The sequence below is a fragment of the Bicyclus anynana genome, chromosome 12 (genome assembly GCF_947172395.1).
Source record: "Bicyclus anynana chromosome 12, ilBicAnyn1.1, whole genome shotgun sequence".
NCBI lineage: Eukaryota > Metazoa > Arthropoda > Insecta > Lepidoptera > Nymphalidae > Bicyclus > Bicyclus anynana.
Genome location: NC_069094.1, coordinates 13,551,497 through 13,574,239, shown reverse-complemented (window position 1 = coordinate 13,574,239; position 22,743 = coordinate 13,551,497). Strand labels below are relative to the sequence as shown.

The window sequence follows — 22,743 nt, the reverse complement described above, 5'->3', positions numbered from 1 at the left end:
TGTTTACTATGGTATAAAATTTTTGACGGTAGGAGTATGGGATGACCTTTCAGCTTTTATAGAACAAAGAAACATCCATCACTTATCTATTCTACACTTACATTGAATCTTACTTTAATAAATGAGCTTTACACATTTAATATTTTACGTAAGCGCTTAGATTTTTGAATTTTGAATTCAGTGTATGAAAAATTCGGTGTAAAATGAAGAGATTAATATGACAAAACACTCCCATACTAAACTTTCGCTCACTTTACGGTTTTTAAATGTTTCATACACAAATCTTGTCCAAAATGCGACTCGTATACAGCGAATGTTCGTATAAATCTAAATACAGTTTTAAACGGCACAGACAAAAAGCTTCCATGGCTGGAAACTAGAACATTTTAAGCCCGTAAAGCGGATAAAAATAAAATATTGAATGAAAGTATTGTCCCAGAACCGTAGGTGTAATAGGGTTGGTTGTTTGGTTGCCAATCAAAATACATAAAAATAAATCAAATACATAATTACACATCTACATTTTGTGATGAATGTTTTACTATTTTTTTTATTTGTCTGTCACAAAGAACAACCAATGAATCTTAAAGATAATTATTGTATCATATGCTAATGCGAAAATGATACAATACTATGGTAGGCATTAGCAAATTAAAAATAACGAAAAAAACATTTATTTAAAAAATTGTAATGCCTACCACTTAGGGAAGTCAAAAATCAAAAGTGGTCTAAGCAGTAGACAGCACTATGTCATATTTGGCACAACGCTGAAAAACGATCCAGCTCAGTATTGTGCTGCATGTATCAAGCAAGTATTGGACATACAGCGCTGATCTAAATCTAATATATAAAATTCTCGTGTCGCGGTTTTCGAACTTGAACTCCTCCGAAACGGCTCGACCGATTTTGATGAAATTTTTTGTGCATATTCAGTAGGTCTGAGAATCGGCCAACATCTATTTTTCAAACCCCTAAATCCTAGGATAGGGTAGTGGTAGGGTAGGGGTATGGTATAGGGATAGGGTAGGGGTAGGGTAGGGGTAGGGTAGGGGTAGGGTAGGGTAGTGGTAGGGTAGGTTTATGGTATAGGGATAGGGTAGGGGTAGGGTAGGGTAGGGGTAGAGTAGAGGTAGGGTAGGGGTAGGGTAGGGGTAGGGGTAGGAGTATGGTAGTGTAAGGTAGGGATAGGGAAGACGTGCAAATAAATAAATTAATAAGTCAAAGCGAAGCTTGAGCGAGTCCGCTAGTTATCTATAAAAATTAAAATTGACCTTCACTGAAAAAATAGAATCATTAAGAAAATAGCTAACAACATAATTAACAAAAATTATAATTCATAAGACCCATTTACTTATGAACTTTAATAAAATAAACTGAACAATTTAATTTGAAAAAACTTAAAGAAAGTGACCGAACAACTACGAGTTAGTAATTAAAGATACATTTTGTGTTTACACTATATTTATGTTTTCCATTAAAATAACCAACTTTGTGTATTTAATAAAAAAGGACAAGTTGGCAGCCCTGTAAATAAAATATTTTATCTCGCGGACTCATTTAAAGTTCCTTTGGAGATTTTTCTCTAAAGAGCCGTAGATTTATCCAAAGCATTCACTTGGTGTACGTTTTTTTGAGTAACGTTCTAATCCAATTTGCTATAAAATAGATTAGTTTTAGTACTTTTTCGCGCCGGTCTGGTGGAGTTGGGAATATTTTTAACTTGATCAGAGTAACTAGTTTCACCAGCCTGCCTCAGTGTTTGCAGATGGTCTTAATTTAATTGATGTTTTTTATTTGTTACAGTTACTTACAATGTACGCGATTGAAATCTCATTTGCTACCTACATTTCATCGAATAGAAAAAACACTATTGCTCATGAAAAAATATAACAAAATGGTAAGAAACGCTTGGATCTTTTAACCTACGCAGCGGAATGTAATGCGGTTTTTATAATAGGGTAGTTGACTCATATCAAATTATAGTTAAACAATATTAATTTCGTATAGTACATGGAATACTACGAAATGTATCGATAAAAAATTTAAGTATTTCAAATAAAACTCAATTTAAAAATTATGTTGTTTTATTAAACTTTTCCAAACGTCAAAATAGCTGTCGTCCATTTTGTGACGTCATGTACCTACCCAAGGAATAAACGTCAAACTAATTAATAACTAATATTTTTGACAATCACAAAGCCTTAACCGTAACCGTTAAACCGCTAATACTTAACTGTTTGATTAAGGTTTAGTGTTAACGTGACTTCATGAAACCATATATAGATGGCCGACAGCGTTTTGTCTTTTCACGGTTAAATTAAACGGTTTCACTTCCGATAGATTTTAATATACCGAAAAATAACACGTTAAATTGTAATCAGTATTTTCAGTTTACAATATGACGGCAGATTATAATATCACGAGTGAGATTATAAACTTACGTATTTTACAATCTAACGGTGACATATACATAATTATCAATGCCTACTTACCGGTTGTATCGCCAAATTGTTGCCACAGTTCTCTTAACATTTCATCTTCTTCCTCGCTGAAGTCTTTCGGGACGTGTTCCCTTTTCTCACGGTTTACCTTCTTTGTCGGCGCTTTGAATATGAGGCCGAGCTCTTTCAGCTTCTTGATAACACTGCGACGGGTTCTGGTTTGGTCGATTATGTTCTCCAACATCCAATCTATTACATCTGCGTAGTAAATAGGTTATATTAATGCCGATGCCTGCCTCGTTAGCAGTAGCGTGCACTTCATAGGTGCAAAAATGCACTGACCCTATAGACTCAATACGAACTTATGTTGGACCATAGGGTATTATTTTTTTAAAAGAATATTTGCCATATATTTCATAATATGACCAATATTCACATTCACCCAACTAGTCGGGAAAGACTGTGCTAGGAGTGGGTACGACAATAGACCAACGGGGTGCGGATCGAACCACCACCCCTCGGTGATGAGTCCGACCGCTCTTACCGTTGAGCTATTGAGGTTTTTCAATATAAAGTTAAAGGACAAAGAATTTCCCAAATTCTACTTATAGTGCATACCCTAGTGTAGTATAGGTCAACAGCTTACGTTGTCAACAGATTAGTCTATAAATACAGGCCTCGGATAAACAAGGGGGCAGTCACACTTGGGTGCTACAGTAGTACACGCCACGATGGTATTATTGCTATCGTGATAGATACAGTGTTCGTTCGTCTCATTATCAACCCATATACGGCTCACTGCTGAGCTCGAGTCTCCTCTCACAATGAGAGGGGATAGGCCAATAGTCCACCACGCTGGTCCAATGCGGATTGGCAGACTTAACACAGAGAATTAAGAAATTCTCTGATATGCAGGTTTCCTCACGATGTTTTCCGTCACCGTTAGGTACACGTGATGTTTAATTTCTTAAAATGCACACAACTGAAAAGTTGGAGGTGCATGCCCCGGACTGGATTCGAACCCACACCCTCCGGAATCGGTGGCAAAGGTCATATCCAATGGGCTATCGCGGCTCTTTTAACCGAGTGCAATTAATTAACCCAGTGATTAACTGATCATCAGATTAAACATTAATTAAAGAAAACAAAAATTAAACCTAGTTAAAAGCTTATGCACGCCACTGCTCGTTGGGCCAGTTCGATTTGAGTTCGAGCTATGAAATACTGTACTTTTCTTTCTTCTTACAATTTTTTAGCAAAAATAGCTTTCACACGCTGCTCTTAAGAGCGCGCAGCGCGTCGGTACGATATGGATAAAATTCGAAGCGCAAACGAAACGCCGAATTATGACTTTCACGTGAGTGAAAAGCTCGGAGCGATTGACGCGCGACGCAAATTTTATGACATGAGCGCTAAAACTATTTTTACCTAATTGCAAGTAAATTAAACAACATAACGAAAAACAAAATGGCCATATTCAAGATACATACCTAATTTTCTATACAAAACAAAAATTTAAGAAAATAAGTTTGCTTTTCCTGAGATTGAAAGCAAAATGTGAACAAAACATGTATTTTTCAAAAAAATAAACTATCGAGAAAAGTTTTACAAATTGTGTATTTTGTATAGTCATAACGAAGCTAACACTTTGAAATATCATTTACCCAAATATCAGGCTCCTAACTTTTCCAGAATCTGAGATCCAGAACCATTTGTAACCACCAAATTACATATTGCACACTCTTAAGCGGATAAACAATTAATATTATACCTATCTCAAATAAACATTCACGTAATATTCAATTATAATATTAATTAAACATCCTAAAGACAAGGTCAAGCTAAAAGGCCGAGCCAAGAAATAATTATTACCCGCAATCTGATTTTCTTAATTAAATTCAGCTATGATCTAAAGATATTGTGACAGGCTAACAAGATGAAACATTATTCTATAATTCTAGGTTAGACAGAGAAATTCAAATTGTAGTACGGGTGGGTATAATAAAATTATAATTATGAAAATGGGTTCGTAGTATGCGTATAATATAATTCCATTTTGGTGATAGCAAAAGTCGAATAGAAGGTAAAGCGTAATCTTATAATGTTTTATGAGAATGAGCCGCGGAAAATTTCATATTTTATTATCCTGTCGGCTTTGGAATAACGAAGGTTACGTCGTCACTAATATATAAAAGACTTGTCTTGATGAAATTCTAACGGTATGCTTGGAAATAGGTTTCTTAAAACTCCTTTGTTCTCACGGTATTCTACATTAAACTTTGGGATTTGTTTTTATCCAACTATTGGACGAAAAAATATCTTTAGCCATGAGTGGACATTATTCAAGTTAACATTTGTAAGTATGTATAAAATGGTGTTTAATTTTTGATTATGCGAAAGGGTCGGATTAAAAAGGTCTAAGGGCGGATGCAAACAATGGGCCTCATAAGAAGGCTCCGAGTCACACAGCGAGCGATGGAACGAGCTACGCTAAAAGTATCTCTGATCGAATCAGAAATGAGGAGACCCGCAGAAGAACCAAAGTCACTGACATAGCTCAACGAAGCTGAAGTGGCAATAGGCACATAGTTCGAAGAGCCAATAGACGTTGGGGTCCCAAGGTGCTGGAATGGCGACCCCGCACTAGAAAGCGCAGTGTTGGTCGACCCCCACCACGTTGACTGACTACATCAAAGGAGTCGCAGGGATTCGCTGGATGCAGGTGGCTCGTAAAATCGTGATGTTTGGAAGTTCCTACAAAAGGCCTATGTCGTGCAGTGGACGTCCATCTGCTGACATGATGAAGGGCGGACGAAGTCGCGGGCGACTGTAAGGCTTAGATATAGGTTTTATCGTACAAGATTCTAGTTTTGACACTCTTTAAGTTAACCAACACTTATAGAATACTTTGAACTTAAAGAATTGACCAACCAGCACTTAAAGAATTGACAAGAAACAATATCTTACCTACTACACAAGGGGGAATAAATCCTAAAACTTTTTTATATGTTGATGTGACTATACAATTTGTACAGAACCCTCGATGCACGAATCTGAGTCGCATTTAGCCAATTTTAGCTAATCCTATTATATATTTTCTTAACATTACAAAAGTAACTCTATTACGTAGATTCAAGACACCAATTTGCCTGTGTCCTAGCATGAAATATTCCGCAAAAAAACTCTTATTGGGTATATTTTCCCGTTGAATTGCTGCCTATTTACGAGTATAATGAACGTCCTCATTTTCATATTGATTTTTCAACAATATTATCCGAAGCCAAATAGAAATACGCCCACGACTACGATTTACAACCCTTACCCAAAAGTTATTTTAATAACAGCTTAACCCTTTCCTAATTATATGTGTACGGGGTCCTATACATTGAATAACTTTAATCATCTAAAAGTATGATATACGAGGGAAATAATACCACATGAAACAATTTAGCCAATGAATTTAAAAGTCCAATGTTGAAATAATGAAAAAGAGTAAAAATAATAAACTCTAGACTATTTTTCAAAGTCACCATGATCTTAACTCTATGGTTGCTTACTGTACTGAAGATAAGAATATTGGTTGACAAGATATTCTAAAATCATAAAGACTACCACAGTATTCTATTTGATTCGACACAGAATAAACCATGTATTCGTACCTTTTCAAGACAATCGGAACTATCTTTTGTATCGTCATTTTAATATGAGAGAAAGGTAGTATAGTATATGTAGATAAAGATTGAGCGCCAGCATCCAGCGAATCCCTGCGACTCGCTTGATGTCGTCAATCCACTTGGTGGGGGGTCGAGCAACACTGCGCTTTCTAGTGCGGGGTCACCATTCCAGCACCTTGGGACCCCAACGGCCATCGGCTCTTCGAACTATGTGCCCTGCCCATTGCCACGTTGAGCTATGTCGGTAACTTTAGTTCTTCTGCAGATCTCCTAATTTCTGATTCGATCACGCAGAGTTACTCCTAACATAGCTCGTTCCATCGCCCGCTGTGTGACTCTGAGCCTTCTTATGAGGCCCATAGTTAGCGACCAAGTCTCGGAACCATAGGTCATCACTGGCAACACGCACTGTTCGTAGACTTTTGTCTTCAGGCACTGAGGGATTTAGGGGGAAAAGATATCACTCTTTTAAGTTTCTACATATAAGAGTGGGGATATGGAGCCAGAGACCACGCTGTTCCAATGCGGGCTGGTTTAAATATTAAAAGAAGTTTATTCTTAAGTATATTGCAGCTGTAAAAAATATCCCAGCAACGTCCGCCCTTATAATAAATAAACAGGGGATTATATTAAAATTAATTCGCACTCACCCTGATCCGTTTCAGGGTTGCTTTGGTTCTCCATATACAGTTGGCGAAGTTCCTCCTCCTGCGCCTCACTCCACCCCCCCTTGCCGGGCTTATCCCTGAAAGGTTTCAACAATTAATCACCATTTAACCTTTCGCACAGTCGAAACTTTCGACTGGCTTGGCAGTTTTCCTCAACAAGTTAAGAATGAAACATGTTTGTATCTTCCGCGTCTTACATTTTGTTTCATTTGTATTTCCACAGTCAAGCACACAATCCACAGATTAATCAATAATATACAGATGGAGCGTACGGAACACGACGGTGTCGTTCGAGCCGCTCCAAAAACGACATTTAAAAACGAATACATTCTCGAGTTAGTACAACACGAAACGTCGCATAAGTAATTTCCATGATGTTATTCAAGAAAAAATACTTGGAGTTTATCAGCGTGATCGAATAAGAAATGAGGAGATCCGCAGGCAAACCAAAAAATTATAAGAATTCCAGTAGACGTCTATCGACTGGTAATGATGATGATAATGAATCATCACCAAAATCTAATTTATTTACAACAATGTACTAGCATTTTTACATGCTAGTAGTATTGTAAATAAATTAGAATAAATTCAGCACTCTAGGACAGGAAAATAAAAGTCTGTCAGTGTGTAGAGTAGGTACTAGTTACTCAACTAGTTTGGAAAGAAGATTCCGGAGACAAGAATCTCAACCCATTGTTTTTAATGAGTACCTACTCATTAAAACAAATGGGCTAATTAGTAATTCCAATACGAGTAAAAGGGGTTACCGGTGTTAATAATGTTTCAATCTCTCTGAAATTTGTTGATAACAACACCGACGTCACGACTGCGAAATGCTTCGAATGCTGATGAGCATTTCTTGGAAGAAACACCCAGTTGGAATGAATGAGCTCTGAAACTACTGGACTGATTAGAAAAATTCTTTCACCAATGGAAAGCTACGAGTATACGCCATGGAGTAACAGACTATATCTAATCCCATGGAAATGGAAACTACGCAGGTGAAACCACGGTGTTTTGCTAGTACAAAATAAAATGGCCTGAAAATGGCGTACCCTATATCATTCGATATCACAGACATTTTGCCAAATCCATTAGTCCCAGAAAACCTGAACATTTATTTTCCGATGAATCACCTCCTATTATACGCCTAAAAAGACCCATTACCTAAATATTCGAATAGATGTTGACGAAAAAATGTACGACTTAGACCTTTGAACATGACGACATTTTACGCACAGTCACCGCCAGTCTATGCTAGCAATATAAAAAAAAAGAAATTCGTCCTATCAAAGCTGTGACTATTGTTACGGGAGACCAGAATATGTATACTTGACCTTAATAAGAAAATTCACAGGTGTGCAGGTTTCCTCACGATGTTTTTCCTTCATCGATCGAGGCACGTGAAATTTAATTTCTTGAAATGCACATAACTGAATAGTTGGAGGTGCATCCTCATGTATTGTTATGCAGATAGTTTTAGGTGCGCTTGAATTATTTTGCAAAGGCTCCCCGATCTTGCTCTACTTATGTCTATAAAGCCAAAAGCAAGATCATCCGTTAGCCTATAAAAAGGTGGGCGTTTTATAAATATATAAAGAGAGTCAGATAAGACGTATCAATCAATGTCTGAATGTTAAACCATGTGAAATACGGCTCTTGGTTTTTTCCTCCGAGTATTTAAGGTAGATTCAAATTATTGCTGATCAAGATCATCTATAAATTCAGAAAAAATATAAGAAGATACTTAAGAGTACTTCCGAAGCCTCATCAGTTATTATATATTTCAAGATTATTGCTGAGGTCGATTAAGGAGCCTAAGGCACTCACACAATCAGAAAAAAAAGCTACTTAAAACCTTAACTAATTTATTATATGTATAAAACTGTAAATTTTTAGTTGGTGAAAGCTTTAAAGAAAATTTGAAACTAATGAATGGAATGAGTACAAAAGCCAATTACGACGTTTTTTCGAATTGTATCTAAATTTTGGTCAGAGTTTTGTTTCACAATTTTGTTCATTATTTTTACTCCAGAGTAACAAAAATTTTGTATAATATTTTTTTGCATAAAATGCCTCATTTAGTCAAATTAAGATAGGAGGCTTACAAGAGTAACCGCGAAGCTTGACACTAATTAGGAATTTGGCCAATAAAGAAGTTCCAAATGGGATTTTTATTTACTTTGTCCCGTCCTTCTTGTGATTAAATTCTCGGTGGTTGGGGACATGCCCCGGGGAGCGTTGGAGTTTCATTGCCCGGTTTATATCTGCCGCTTAATGTCGATCACGGTCGAATATTTGTTTACTGGAGACGATACCACGATATCCTTTTTAATTTTTTTATAATACTCAAAAAATATACAACCATTACTTTGCAAGGAATGCACGCCACAAACATTTTTAATGTGTACATGAACAGTCGGATTTTTCGGACAAATTATTATTTGATGCCATAAATATTAAGGTTATGGTTCACATAAATATTTATGGATTCAGTTAACTTAGCTCTTCAAACATGTTTCTGTTCGAGGTAAAAAAAAAACATCCTCCCCAAACATCGACCAAACAATAATAGATAGACACTGGTCTAATTTAGCTGTAGTTGTCTACACTAATATTATAAAGAGGAAAATTTTGTATCTGTTTGTATGTAACGAATACTCAAAAACTACTGTACCGATTTAAAAAATTCTTTCACCAACAGAAAGCTACATTATCAGGGAGAAACATGGGCTATATTTTATCCCCGTATTCCCACAGGAACGAGAACTACGCGGCGTTTGCTAGTGATTTTATAATTGACTCCTCTATAAGTCGGTTAAGCGAGCGACTCACCTCGGGTCGCTGTGAACGTCGTAGCCGTGCTCAATTTCGACGGCGTCTTTAGAATTTTTCCAGAACAATAGTTCGATGAAAACTTTGCCGCTCTTCGACGCTATTTCGGTAAATTTCCTTAGAACGTACACGGCGAACTTTTCTAATTCCTGTTAAAGAATAGGTAATAGTAAAATTTTAAGTCGTTTATTTTTCTACTCGCCACAACTTTAGCAAGTGAAATTGAAAAATATAATAATTGTAATTACATTTTCGTGGTATTATCGTTCTTTATTTATGTTATTGTAGAGGGGAGGTGTACGTGTTGGTATAAATAAGAGGGTATTTGATGAATTGAGCTCAGTTGTTTGTTAGGCAGCGTAGACGCCGTGCCGCTGCCAGTCGCGTTAGTGATTTTGTGCAATAATGTTTTGTGTTGTAATTATTGTTTATCATAAATTGTTTAGTGTGGGCATGGAGAACATGTCGGGCAGGGAATGTGAGTGTTGGCTAGTCGGAAGGGATCCCTTAAACCTACTCTCAAGGTCACAAGTCCTGGGAACCTGCTCGAGGTGTTTCCTCTACCACATAGTAATGGTACAATCACTGTCGCTACTACCCGTCACATTCGGTAATGAAAATTAATTTATAGTAGGTACTAGTTATTAGTAGTCAGCAATTTTGTCTTCATAGATTAATGTTTTTAGGATCCTTGAGATAAATCTTCTGTTATTAGTCACGAGATTTATGGAAAACGAAGTCGCGGGCGTCCGCTAGATGAGAAAAAGAGCGGAGAAAAGCACATTACAGTAGGTACCTACCTATACAAACATCATGGCAAACTGTAGGTACCGATAAGAAATTGGATTCACACCACATCGGATTTGTTCTATTTCCGCAGATTTGCCAATTGGCTAGACTGTTCGACTGCAATTTCTTCCCCTCTGCGCATTTCCTTGACTTATTTGGATGAAGCGGTAATAGGCGGGGTTTTACTAATAATGTTATTCTGGATGTAGCCAACATAACCTGAGCTTTTAACTAAACGTTTTTGTACGTAACAGCGGGTCTCGATATGTTAGAGCAATTTCATCCTGTGTAGGCAAGGACATGTCTAACTTATGCCATACAAATGCTTAGTAAAATTCTAAATATCATGTGTTTAAGAACATAGTTAGTCTATATAAAGCCTAAGTATATATTTAATTTCCAACCAGACTTAACGAATGGGCATTGATAAATGAAGAAAATGGGCAAGAAACCAACCCAAGTATAGTATTTAATATATATATAACATTTACAAGTATTACTTGTAAATGTTATTTTTGTAAACTAAGAAACTGGAATGTGGATGTAAGGAACTGGATAATTCCCTCTTTTTAGGGTGATTAAGGTAGATGGCTCAGAGGGCGATGGAACGAGCTATACTCGGTCTGATCGAAACAGAAATAAGTAGATCCGCAGAAGAATCAAGGTCACCGACATAGCTCAACGAGTCGCGAAGTTGAAGTGGCAATGGGCGGGGCACATAGTTTAAAGAGCCGATGGCTGTTGGAGTCCCAAGGTGCTGGAATGGCGACACCGCACTAGAATACGCAGTGTTGATCGACCTCCCACCAGGTGGACTGATGACATCAAGCGAGTAGCAGGGATTCGCTGGACGCAGGCGGCTCAGACTCGTGATGTTTGGAAGTCCCTACAAAAGACGTATGTCTTGCAGTGGATATTGTCTATTCTATCAAATAATAGAAAATTATACATAACATGTATTTTTCCGTGTATTTACGTAAAACACATACACACAAAACCTATAAAACACATGTCGAGTGTAGTTAGCGTATCAATATTTCTCATAAAGAAATTATCATATAAAAAACAGAGAGAGTACATTTTTATACTTTGCCAATACAGAAAGCTTTTAACCACGTTCGTTCGTTATTACTTCCATTAATACACAAATAACTATAACCCATTCCATTAGCTATAAAAGCAAAATTAAAAGAGAAAAAGCACCGCAAACAATATTTACGGTAACATTTTGTAGCGAGCTGAGCAAAAATTTCTAAAATCCGGCTTAAGGGCTTTCGAAACTTTGGGCGAGTTTCAAAATGTGTGCCTACTTTAAAACGGTAACGCTTTTGAAGTGAAAATGATAATTTTTAGCATTAAACACGTAAAAAGCGTAAAAAACACAACCGCGACTCGTTTCGCTGTGATAAACAAATTACAGTTTAACGTTTAGAAAACTTAATTAAGCATATACCCATTATTCATGAGCGGTCCAATTAAAAACGAAACGATTATTTGGCCGTATTTGATTTTTTCAAAAACTATTATATTTCTAAAAATCTTGCAACTTAAGCAGATAAAAAAAAACGATTAGTCTTCCTACAGGACATCTTAATGGCACATCCTGCTCCCACTGACCGTTGCCAACCGAGACGAAACATACGGCTCAGCAACCGGCGTGTGCCTCCGCTTTTAAATATCTGATATCTTTACTACACTATAATGTGTATATAGGTACATATTACACATATACCTACCTCTTGAATCACTCTATCTATTGCAGAAAATTGTATTAAAATCTGTTGATTAGTTTAAAAGGTATAAGCGAACAAATATCGGAAGCGACTTTATTTCATACCATGTAATGACAAACGAGTTTATTTATATATTTTATATTGCAACACTAACCACAATCGGTTTTACTGTGCACTGGCTATTTTAATTAATTATACAACATTAAAAAATAAAAAAACAAACAAAAAGAGAAAAAAAAGTCAATCAAATCATAGTCATATAAAAGATAGACCACCTTTGCGATTTACAGGAATACCAACTACGAGCTACATTACCTATTGGTGATTGACGATACTGTATAGAAAAGCCGATTTATTGAGCCGATTCACAGCCGTTAATAATCCCGTCTATTTGAAAAGCCACGCATAAATGTTTTAAACGAGCGATCAATTTTGTTTCATCTGTTTACAATATTCTTTTTATCTTATTTCTAACAAGCCTAAAAATATTCTCCAAAGAACACTTTATAAATATAATCATTTTTATACAAAAATAACTTCATAAATCACAAATAATTATATTATTAGCAGCCATCATTTCATTTCAAATCAATGCTCTTACATTGATTTACAACATTAAAGGCGAAAGTTTGTGTGTGCCTAAGTATTTTTTTTTTACTTCTTTACGCCTCCTACCTAACTACTGAACCAATTTAGCTGAAATTTGGAATGGAGATCCATTTGACACCGGATTAACACAACGGCTCTTTTTTATCCGGAATAAATCCACGATTCCCGCGGGATTTGTAAAAACAGTATTTCAAGCGAACGGAGTCGCGGTCGTCCGCTAGTTGTCTATAAAAGTTACACTACACAGAAAATAAGTTTATGTATTTACAGTTTATTTTCTGTAAATATCACAAAACTCCTGAAAACGAATAGTCACACTCCAAAAAACAAAAACGATTGTTTGACGATGCATTGACAAGTCATTCCCTACAAAAGTTACACTCCGAGAAACACGAATATAGAAAGAAAGAAAATACACTTTATTGTACATCACAAAGAAACATACAATACAATAAATACAAAAAAAATACTAAAAATGCACAATCGGCAACCTTATCGCTAACAAGCGGTCTCTTCCAGGCAAACTAACAATAAAAAAAATTATAAAGATATAGGGTTAAGGTGTACAGAAGTATATTACTTTATTACTATGTTTATACTAAAATTTATTCCCCGCAAAATGTCACAAAATCTCCTAAAGCGAAAAGTCACACTTCAAAAAACACAAAACTTATTCCATACAAAAGTTACACTCGGAAAAACACAAATAGATGTATTTACCTTTAAATGCGGTACTGGGTTGTGGAGGATCCTCTGGAATATCAGGAATAGAGTGGCTTGGAACATCATTGCCGGCCGGTTGCAGTCCCAAGCGATCCTGTGCAGCATTTTCACGATGCAGTGGTTCGTGTGTGTTGTGTTTTTGTCGTAACGCTCCAAAAGACACACACAAGCGCTGACTACGCGCGGGTGACAGAACCTGAAAGGACGCTCCCGTTTATGCCGTGCTGAATACTGCCTTTTAGGAGTTTTACTGAATAAACGGGATTGCATAAACTCCGCATTTGTACACTATCATTATAATTTTGTTTTGGGGTTTCTGTGTTTAAAAAATTACAGTCTTTAAACTGTATATTTGTTAGAATGGTAGGTAGAAAACAAACGATAGTGAATTTTCTCTTTCTTAAGGGGGTAAACTTTACGATAACACTGATTGTTTTGATTTCTTGTCAAGAATCTGATGCCCTATTTTAGGGGTTTGTGTTTAGTTTATAAAAACTGCAATTTTGGCGTGCAGAAAATTATAAATACGCCTTTTTCAAAATTTATTCCGCGTCGAATGAGGTATCGCTTGTATTTTTAGATCTAACGAGATAATAAGGTGCAGTTGGCCTTTCCAAATGATATATGAATATTATAATATAGTGTTCTAGAGTGCAAAAAATATAACCTCAACGACTAACGAACTATTAAATAATGTATTAGCCATGTCTTTTAACGAGAGTAATGTTCCGATTCAAATTAAAAAAAAAAATTAGGACAGAGGATAACAGTCTAGAAGAGCGGAGATCGAAACTTAGAGTTGCCAAATTTCAAATCCAATGAAAATGGATCCAATCATCCAAAAGTAATCTTTACGATGGGTATAGAAAGAGTTCTGATTGCAACAATTACAACAAAGTAAACCTAGTACCAAATAGTACAACAGTAATTTCAGCATGTTTTTTGTCGTAACAATCCGTTGGACGCGGACGCTTGTGTAGTGCTCTACATTCAAGTAAGCCTTTGAATGATCCCCTTTCGTACTGATTTTTGGAGTTGCAAAAAAATATTTCGTTGAAGAATTGTTGCAGTCCATATTACTTTTAGTCAAAACTACTTATTTTTTAATTTTTTGTTTTTTTTTTTTGTTTTTTTAAACCATAACTTTCTAAGACGGTTAAATTATCTTGGGTGTAAACAGAAACAAAAAACCTTAACGACTGGTATAGAAACAGTTCTGATTGCAGCAATTACGACAAAGTAAATCTAGTTTCAGTTAGTACAACAGTAATTTCAGCATGTTCTAAACCTAGTTCCAGATAGTACAACAGTAATTTCAGCATGTTCTTTGTCGTAACCGTCCATTGGACGCGGACGCTTACGCTGCGCGGTTGAGAGAGTCTGAAAGGGAGCTTGTGTAGTGCTCTTTCGTACTGATTTTTGGAATTGCAAAAAATATTTCGTTGAAGAATTGTTGCAGTCCAAATTACTTTCAGTCAAAACTACTTATTTTTAATTTTTTGTTTTTTTTAAACCATTACTTATTAAGACGGTTAAATTATCTTGGGCGTAAACAGAAACAAGAAACCTTAACGACTGGTATAGAAAAAGTTCTGATTGCAACAATTACAACAAAGTAAACCTAATTTCAGTTAGTACAACAGTAATTTCAGAATGTTGTTTGTCGTAACCGTCCGTTGGACGCGGACGCTTACACTGCGCGGTTGAGAGACTTTGAAAGGGAGCTTGTGTAGTGCTCTACATTCAAGTAAGCCTTTGAATGTTCCCCTTTCGTACTGATTTTTGGAGTTGCAAAAAATATTTCAACGAATAAACGAAACGAAAATCTCGAATGAATTGCCACTTTGGTGACTTGTCTGTTTTTTTGCTGCAATTATAAAAAGAGAAAAATGTTTGTCAACTAGTTATCTATCTCGTTTTTGTATGGCTAGTATACTCTTAAACCAAAATTGGACATAATAAAAAAGATTATTTATGCCACTGTCCTTTAATAGGGCCATTATAGTAGAAGTATGTTTCGTGCATTAAGGCAAAGCCGAATTACACAATAGACAACACGAGTACTATAATCGCTAAATACGTGCAGTGGCATACAATACTTTTTGTATGACCATGATAAACGAAATAAAAGAATTAGCAAAACTTGGTAAATAATTATAAATGGCGTTGGCCAACTCGGTGTTGCATGGATACTACATACTCTTAAACCAAATATGATCATAATAAAAAAAACATATTGTGATATTTTTTACGAATTCATCAATATAACTAAAAAATACCTACCTAAAATGAACAAGTCAATAATTAAAAAAAATAAAAATCCCGACTGCCTAACCTGTTCGTACCTAGTCATCCGCCGCGCGTATTTTGTATAGCGATTAATAAATAACGTTTTTCTACTTGTAGGTTTTTTTTTTAATATGGCCGTGATATACCATTTTGAAATCCTCTTGATGAGCCCTTGGATTTGATAAATATATCGCATATTTAAAAAAAAAGTTTTCAACTAGAGTGTATAGCGTCTGACATCGTCGTGTTGCTTTTTTTTTACCTTTACCTATCTAAGGACACTTGGGTTATTAAGACAAGTCTAACGATATCTTAATTACGTAAATCTGTTCAGCGGTTTGGTAGATATGAGGTAATAAAGAATATTACATACATACATACAAGACACGCGCGAAAAACATAACCTTTCTTGCAATTGGGTGAAAAATAACCTACCTAACCTCAAAATTGTTTAAAAGGAATTATCCTTTAGTTAATAAATAATTTATTTATTTATTATCATTATAATTGTTTATTGTTGCCACTTTTGGCATATCCTAAATAAATAGCACGCATTTTATATTACCTCAAAACAAAGTCTTTAAAGTCAAAGTCTGTCTCCACGACGGCTGTGGACGGTTCATCTTCTTCCTCATCTGAAAGATTAGAATTTTTATACAAAATATATATAGTTTTACATTAAAAAATATATGCATAATTAAATTAAGGTAATACAAAATATTTTTTAATAAAGTAATAGGGTAAATTCCAAGTTCAGTTTTTTATTTATTAGAAATTCGGTTATGTTATCTTGGTGAATCATAAAACTAAACTTATTTCAATTAGTCACTAAATTTTGGAAGATTCTTAGTTTATTTTTGTTTAGTTGGTTCAGTAAACAGTTTCAAAGATTTACCTTCTTCGTCGTCATCAGAATCATTGTGCGAGTCCTCTTGATCGATTTCTATAACAAAAAATATATATAATACAGAATCTGAATATGTATACACTATGTATTGTATATTTGTTAAACTTGAAAATTTGAATACTAATATAATATAATATAAATAAACGTTTGTTAAAAATATACTAATATTGTATAGAAGTAAATTTTGTAGTATTATAGGAGGTAATCTCTTTTACCACTAGAAACCCACGTTATTTGTGAGTGTCATGGGTTATATTTTATCCCCGTATTCTTACTATGCGGGAACTATGTGGGTGAAACCGCGGGGCATCGGCTTGTTATCAATAAAAGTAATTAATTATTATTAACAGCACAGTAAACGTACTCAAGAGTTAGGAATTTGCTAATATAACAAGTCCGTGCTTCAGAAAGCATATTAAGCGTCGATCCAGGTCATTATCATTAACATCTGATAGTGATCGATATACGAGTAGAACCAAACATAGCCAAGCTCGCCAAACCGCGTGGATTTAGCAACATCAATTTTTTTTATTGGTTTACAAAACTGGCACAATTACTACCTATATTACATCGATCTGCTATTAAAAAGTGAATGCACAATCAGCGACCAAAAAACGTTCCCACTCAATGAGTGCCAAACACAACTTCTTGGCACTCAATTCAAGGAATCGCATTTGTATATTCAACTTTAAACTCAATCCTTAAGGTTGAATATTAGACTATATAAAGGTCTTTAGGTATAATTTTCTTTACCAATAATTCTAAAACTGCCAAAGCAAAAATGCCCAGTCTTTAAGTGACGTTTTCTACGTGATAGTGAGTCTTTTTATTATAATAGGTCAATGCTTCATTATTAAAAAAAAGTGTGTCAGCTCCGTCGCACGAATGGAGTTTACTCTTTTCAATAGCAACGCTGAAAAGTGAAAGGTGCGCAACCGAGGTGCAGCGCTGCGTGCGCGCCCGCCAACAGCGTGCACGTGCGTGCGGACGCGCTAGGCATGTGCACGCTATGGCGGCTACGTACGGTGAAAGGTGCGCAGAATAGGTTGCGCACAAAAAACGTACCGAGGGGTATAAATGAAAAATCGATTGTTAAGGAGTAAACTCCAATAAGTTATGAAATGACATGCGTTACGTTTTTTGTGCGCAACCTATTCTGCGCACCTTTCACCGTGCGCTGTGCCGCCAACAACTTGCACATCGCACCCATGTGCACGCTGTAGGCGTTTCACTTATAAGGCGCGAGTATTGAGACGTGCTTCAAGCTAACTTTTTGTTTTTTTTAACATACACACTTTTTTTTTGTTGGTAAACAGTGCACATCGAGTAGGGCTTTAGTAATACTTATGTTAAAGAAGACTAAATGTATAGAATTGTAAAATAACTAATAGACTTTATAATATACTTCACATTATATATTTTACTCTTACAATGATATAATCATTAAACAAACAAGCCCAATAACATATAGTATATAGGTATAGTCGCCTATACAGCATACCCTATGTACGTCTCAATACACTCACAGCTAAATTAGAAAGTTGCGCACTAAAGGTGCGCACCAAAAACGTGACACTTTTTCGTTAGTTCAGTTGGTTTTACCCCTCGGATTTTTCTCATACCGGGCGCCTTATATATAAAAAATCGATTCTTAAGGAGTAAACTCCAAAAAAAGATACTACACATTCTCATGTAATTGCGCCTACTTAATGTAAACACGTCATCAAGTATTTCTATCCACTCTCAGGCAAGGAGAAGTACCCTGTCTGTTGAAGGCTTACTAAGTTCTTGTTGAATTTCGATGATGAAATAATGATGAATATTGTAATATAATGAAAACATATACATTCATTATTTATATTTTATATTTATACATGTAGTATAAATAAATATACCTTTTCTTTTTCATTTGTTGCACTATCCCACATTTAATTACATTAATTCCTTTATCCAAAGGTTGTCTGGCAGATATTGCTATAAGCAATAAGACCGCCTTTGCACATACTTGTTTTCTATGTTTTTTTTTTGTTTTCTCTGTTGTTGTTTTTGTTTTTGTGCAATAAAGTATGAATAAATAAATAAAAATAAATGAATCATTAGAAGAAATAATTAAATGTCCACTAATAATAAGTACCTGTTACTTCCACTCCCATGTCAGTGTTATAGACGGTTTCCAGCATGTCCAATTCCTCATCTTCTGGTATACCGGCCACTCCGAATATACCCTCCTCGGGCCATACTTCCCTGGTAATATCATCATCATTGTCAACCCATATTCGGCTTACTGCTGAGTTCGAGTCTCCTCTCAGAATGAGAGAAGTTAGGTCAATAGTCCCCCACGCTGGCCCAATGCGGCAGACTTCACACAAGCAGAGGATTAAGACAATTCTCTGGTATGCAGGTTTATTCACGATGTTTTCCTTCACTGTTTGAGACACGTGATATTTAATTTCTTATAGCACACAACAGAAAAGTTGGAGGTGCATGCCTCGGGCCGGATTCGAACCTTCGCCTTCCATAATTGGAGGCTGTGGTCATTTCCACTGGGCTATCACAGTTTTTATGGTAATATACATATAGTTAAGTACTTCTAAAGTACTTAATCAAATCGATTACTAGTAGAAATGTGAAAGTACAGATTTGCACGTAAAAACCAATTCAAAAGAAATTGTAGTAATTAAAAAAACGTGTAGCTTATATCACAACAGACGCCTTCATCATAATATATGTGTAGAAATATGATTACTTTAAATTTACTGCTTTTGTATTCTTTATTTTATAATTTTCGGTGTAAAATAATAGTAGATTGTTATACAAGGGGCTAAAAAGGCTTTTTAGGGCTTTTTAGGGCCTGAGACGTAAATCGAGGGCCGCCTAAATAGAAACCGAGTATATAATGGGTTTAGCCCCACGTGTTACACTCTGCTTTTCACTACGATTGCGAGAAAATAAAATAGTTTAGTTCAATATTCAATGATTTATTTAATTGAAAATTAAATGTACAAAGTCTACAATTTTGGATATTATGGGAGATGCTTTTACCCGGTAACATAATTTCCGACTACTGAATAACCAGTATATGAGGTAAACGTGGGAGATAATAGTTTTTAAAAACTCCTTTCGTAAGTGAATCCATTTGTTGTTGTTTTCTTCACTTATAAAATTTTTCGTAGGTAAGTATTTAAGTAAATGCGTCTGGACTTTGATGGTAACAGATTGAAAATTTCATCCATCTCCAAATTAGGATCACTATTCTCAGTAGATAAAGACACTAATAACAATTAATGTTGAAATATATGAAAGTTACAGTCACAAATTTACAATTATTTTCTGAAATAAATCAAGTATGTATTATTTGTTTTTTAAATTTTCGCTTTTTAATTTTATTTTTTCACATGAGAAAAAGGCAAAGGTATTACACCGTAAAGGATGTCCCATGTCTTCAATAAAAATTAAATAAAAAAAATGAACGCATTCCACAGACAAGAACGCTGCATTTATTTCCCATTTAAAGTTTTTTATTTATTTTTCAAAACAATCAGAACCTTACCTATAATGATTCAATTTTCGAATAAAACCTCCTCCGTTTTATAGTAGGCTAGTACTCGTAACAGACAAGAATTAAAAAAACAAAATTACTTTAGCCCCTAGAGGCTAATATGCTTGTTTAGCCCCGCTGTGAAGTGGTAATAGGACAGTGTTTTTGAGCAAGAGTAGTGAAAAGAGTATTTTCATTAATATTTTGAAATTTGAGACAGTTTAAATTGAAAATAAATTCCGGTTTATTGTTAAACAATAGAATTGGATATAATAAATAGAATATCATAAATTATTTAAAAAACATTTTTTTGAAATTAAATTCATACTTATATTCATAAAAGTTTAGACTTTCAATATATAAAAGTTCATACTTACAATTAATAAAGATAATATTGATAAAATCTTACCTCGCAGCCCTGAACGTTCCAACTGCGTCTTCATATTTGTGATCGCGCATTAATTTCTGTATTTTCTTCATGCAGTCCTCTCTGTGATGACATAAAAAAGGTTTTAACAATCATACATCTATAAGATTACCGTATGATATGTTAGAGTCAACTATTATTGTTCCGATAGTCCTTTCAGTCAATGGTCCTATAGCAAAAAGCTTTGCCCAGAACTTTAAAAAGCTTTCGCTTAACTATTGGATCAGGGGTCGAATACAAAAAGGCCTAATTCTTTAAAACGACGCGCATTATGAGGAGATTCCTCACTCTGGGGCCCTGACTACCGGTTGCTTGAAAATTAAAAATTGACGAAACCGGAAGAGCAGATTTTATACTGATATTTTTTATATGATTGTATCAATTCGCGCTATTCTGTAAAGCTATCATCTCTATATCTCTCTATCTATTGTATCATAATAGAAAGAAAGGGACTCACACTGTCGAGTTATAAAAGATATCGTTATAGAATAGCGTTATAGACGTTGGACTTCTATAGGCCTATGATGCACACCAAGACGAGAGAAGAAATATGTTGACCAATAGCCACAGATTCGAAAACATCGCTCGCAAAGAAATAATATTTTAAATTTCGTATTGTTGTGGTGTTACTGGATATGCTTGAAAATAATTAAGTACGTGTAATAAACATCTTTAATAAAATAAACGGTCTCAGTGGTTAACATTTTCGGCTACGAATCACGAGGTCGAGCTAAGGAATATTGAAATCACAGGTAAAAGTACACTACAAGTAAACAAGTAAAACCCCTCTCCTTTAAAGGGGGGTTAATAAGCTACAGATTGCCACTATCAAATGTCAAAAGGGTTGAAATGAAATTCAAGTAATTTATACAAAGAACTTAAAATCCTTTGTTCGATTCTATCATCAAAATTAAATGTCTAGACTACACAGGCTCCTCGGCTAAAAGCGTCTCTTAAGCGTAATAAATTTTAGCATAAGATTTTATGATGAAATCTTCCAGGCATCTAGACTATTTGCTTTGATGTTAGAAAATGGTTGAATGGAAAAAGTGGAATTTTAACGATGCACCAACAATTTTAATAGACGAAAGGAGTCCTGGGGCTATTTAACCGAATTTGTCAAAAGATCCAAAATTGGGTTTTCTTAATATTTCTTTAATATTCTTGGCAATATTCAATATCACCCGTCAATACTCCGGTATTAATGCCTGTATTAAAAGTTCTTTCATGAATTTATATGACGTTGTCACATGGATTTATCAAGTTTTTGCAATAATTCATACACTTCCATTGTTATATTATAGGTAAATGTGCATTACATATTCGTGGCTAAGCCGCTGAGTTTAAAACTTCTTTAACCAACGGAAAGATACAAAGATAACTATTATTTATCTGAGTATAACATCTATATTTCGTCCCCGTATTATCTCAAGAGCATCCCATAGTATTGATATAAATAGTAAATGCTACGCAATTAATAAAGGCCCAAAATACAAGTCAAAAAGTAAAAATATGAATATTTTCTTGGAAAACTGTTTATTTTAAGTGGGTTCTTAAATTATTAACAAACCAAACATTTTAAGCTACGATATTTTTAAAGGATAACGTTTTAATCAACAGAATGTATTTTCATTCCCCTAACCATTTCCCTAATGAAATGAGGAACGCTTGCCATCTCTAGAGAAGTTTTCACTGCTAAGACCTCACATTAAATAGCATTAATTATTAGTAAGTGGTAGTTTTATTACTAAAGTGTTTTTCAGATAGCATGGGTATGGTGACAGTTCGTTTAACTCTTGAAAATTTGCCGCGATACACGATATGAATAACACAGGCAACTGTTACTGTACCCATGCTTTCTGAAAACACTTTAGCCTACGAGTATGTTTATTATTCAAAGTTTTAACTGGGTCTTTGTATTAAAGTTTGCAAAGATTTTCTCATCTAGATTTATAAGCTTTGACGGTCCTTGCTCTCAATATAATGTTTTTGATAAACTTAACATCGATTTGTTTTTTTATTATTTAAAGTATTAATTTAGTTGGTTTAACTTAAACATCTTGAAAGTAGTGTAAATTTAAAATTTTAAAAGTATTTATGTACTTTGTTT

At 35.0% G+C, this 22,743-nt stretch overlaps 1 protein-coding gene across 1 annotated transcript in view; it reads right to left on the bottom strand.

Annotated features, from left to right (window-relative positions):
• The window catches only part of LOC112055811 (protein timeless homolog), a 39,242-nt gene that overhangs the window by 5,056 nt on the left and 11,443 nt on the right, over window positions 1-22,743 (bottom strand). The window contains exons 10-17 of the mRNA XM_024096020.2: window positions 20,616-20,696; window positions 18,803-18,912; window positions 16,657-16,704; window positions 16,327-16,396; window positions 13,470-13,668; window positions 9,619-9,767; window positions 6,766-6,860; window positions 2,493-2,699 (exon numbers count right to left, since the gene is read on the bottom strand). Of these exons, the coding sequence (XP_023951788.2) occupies window positions 2,493-2,699; window positions 6,766-6,860; window positions 9,619-9,767; window positions 13,470-13,668; window positions 16,327-16,396; window positions 16,657-16,704; window positions 18,803-18,912; window positions 20,616-20,696 (959 nt within the window). The remainder of the gene's footprint in view (window positions 1-2,492; window positions 2,700-6,765; window positions 6,861-9,618; window positions 9,768-13,469; window positions 13,669-16,326; window positions 16,397-16,656; window positions 16,705-18,802; window positions 18,913-20,615; window positions 20,697-22,743) is intronic.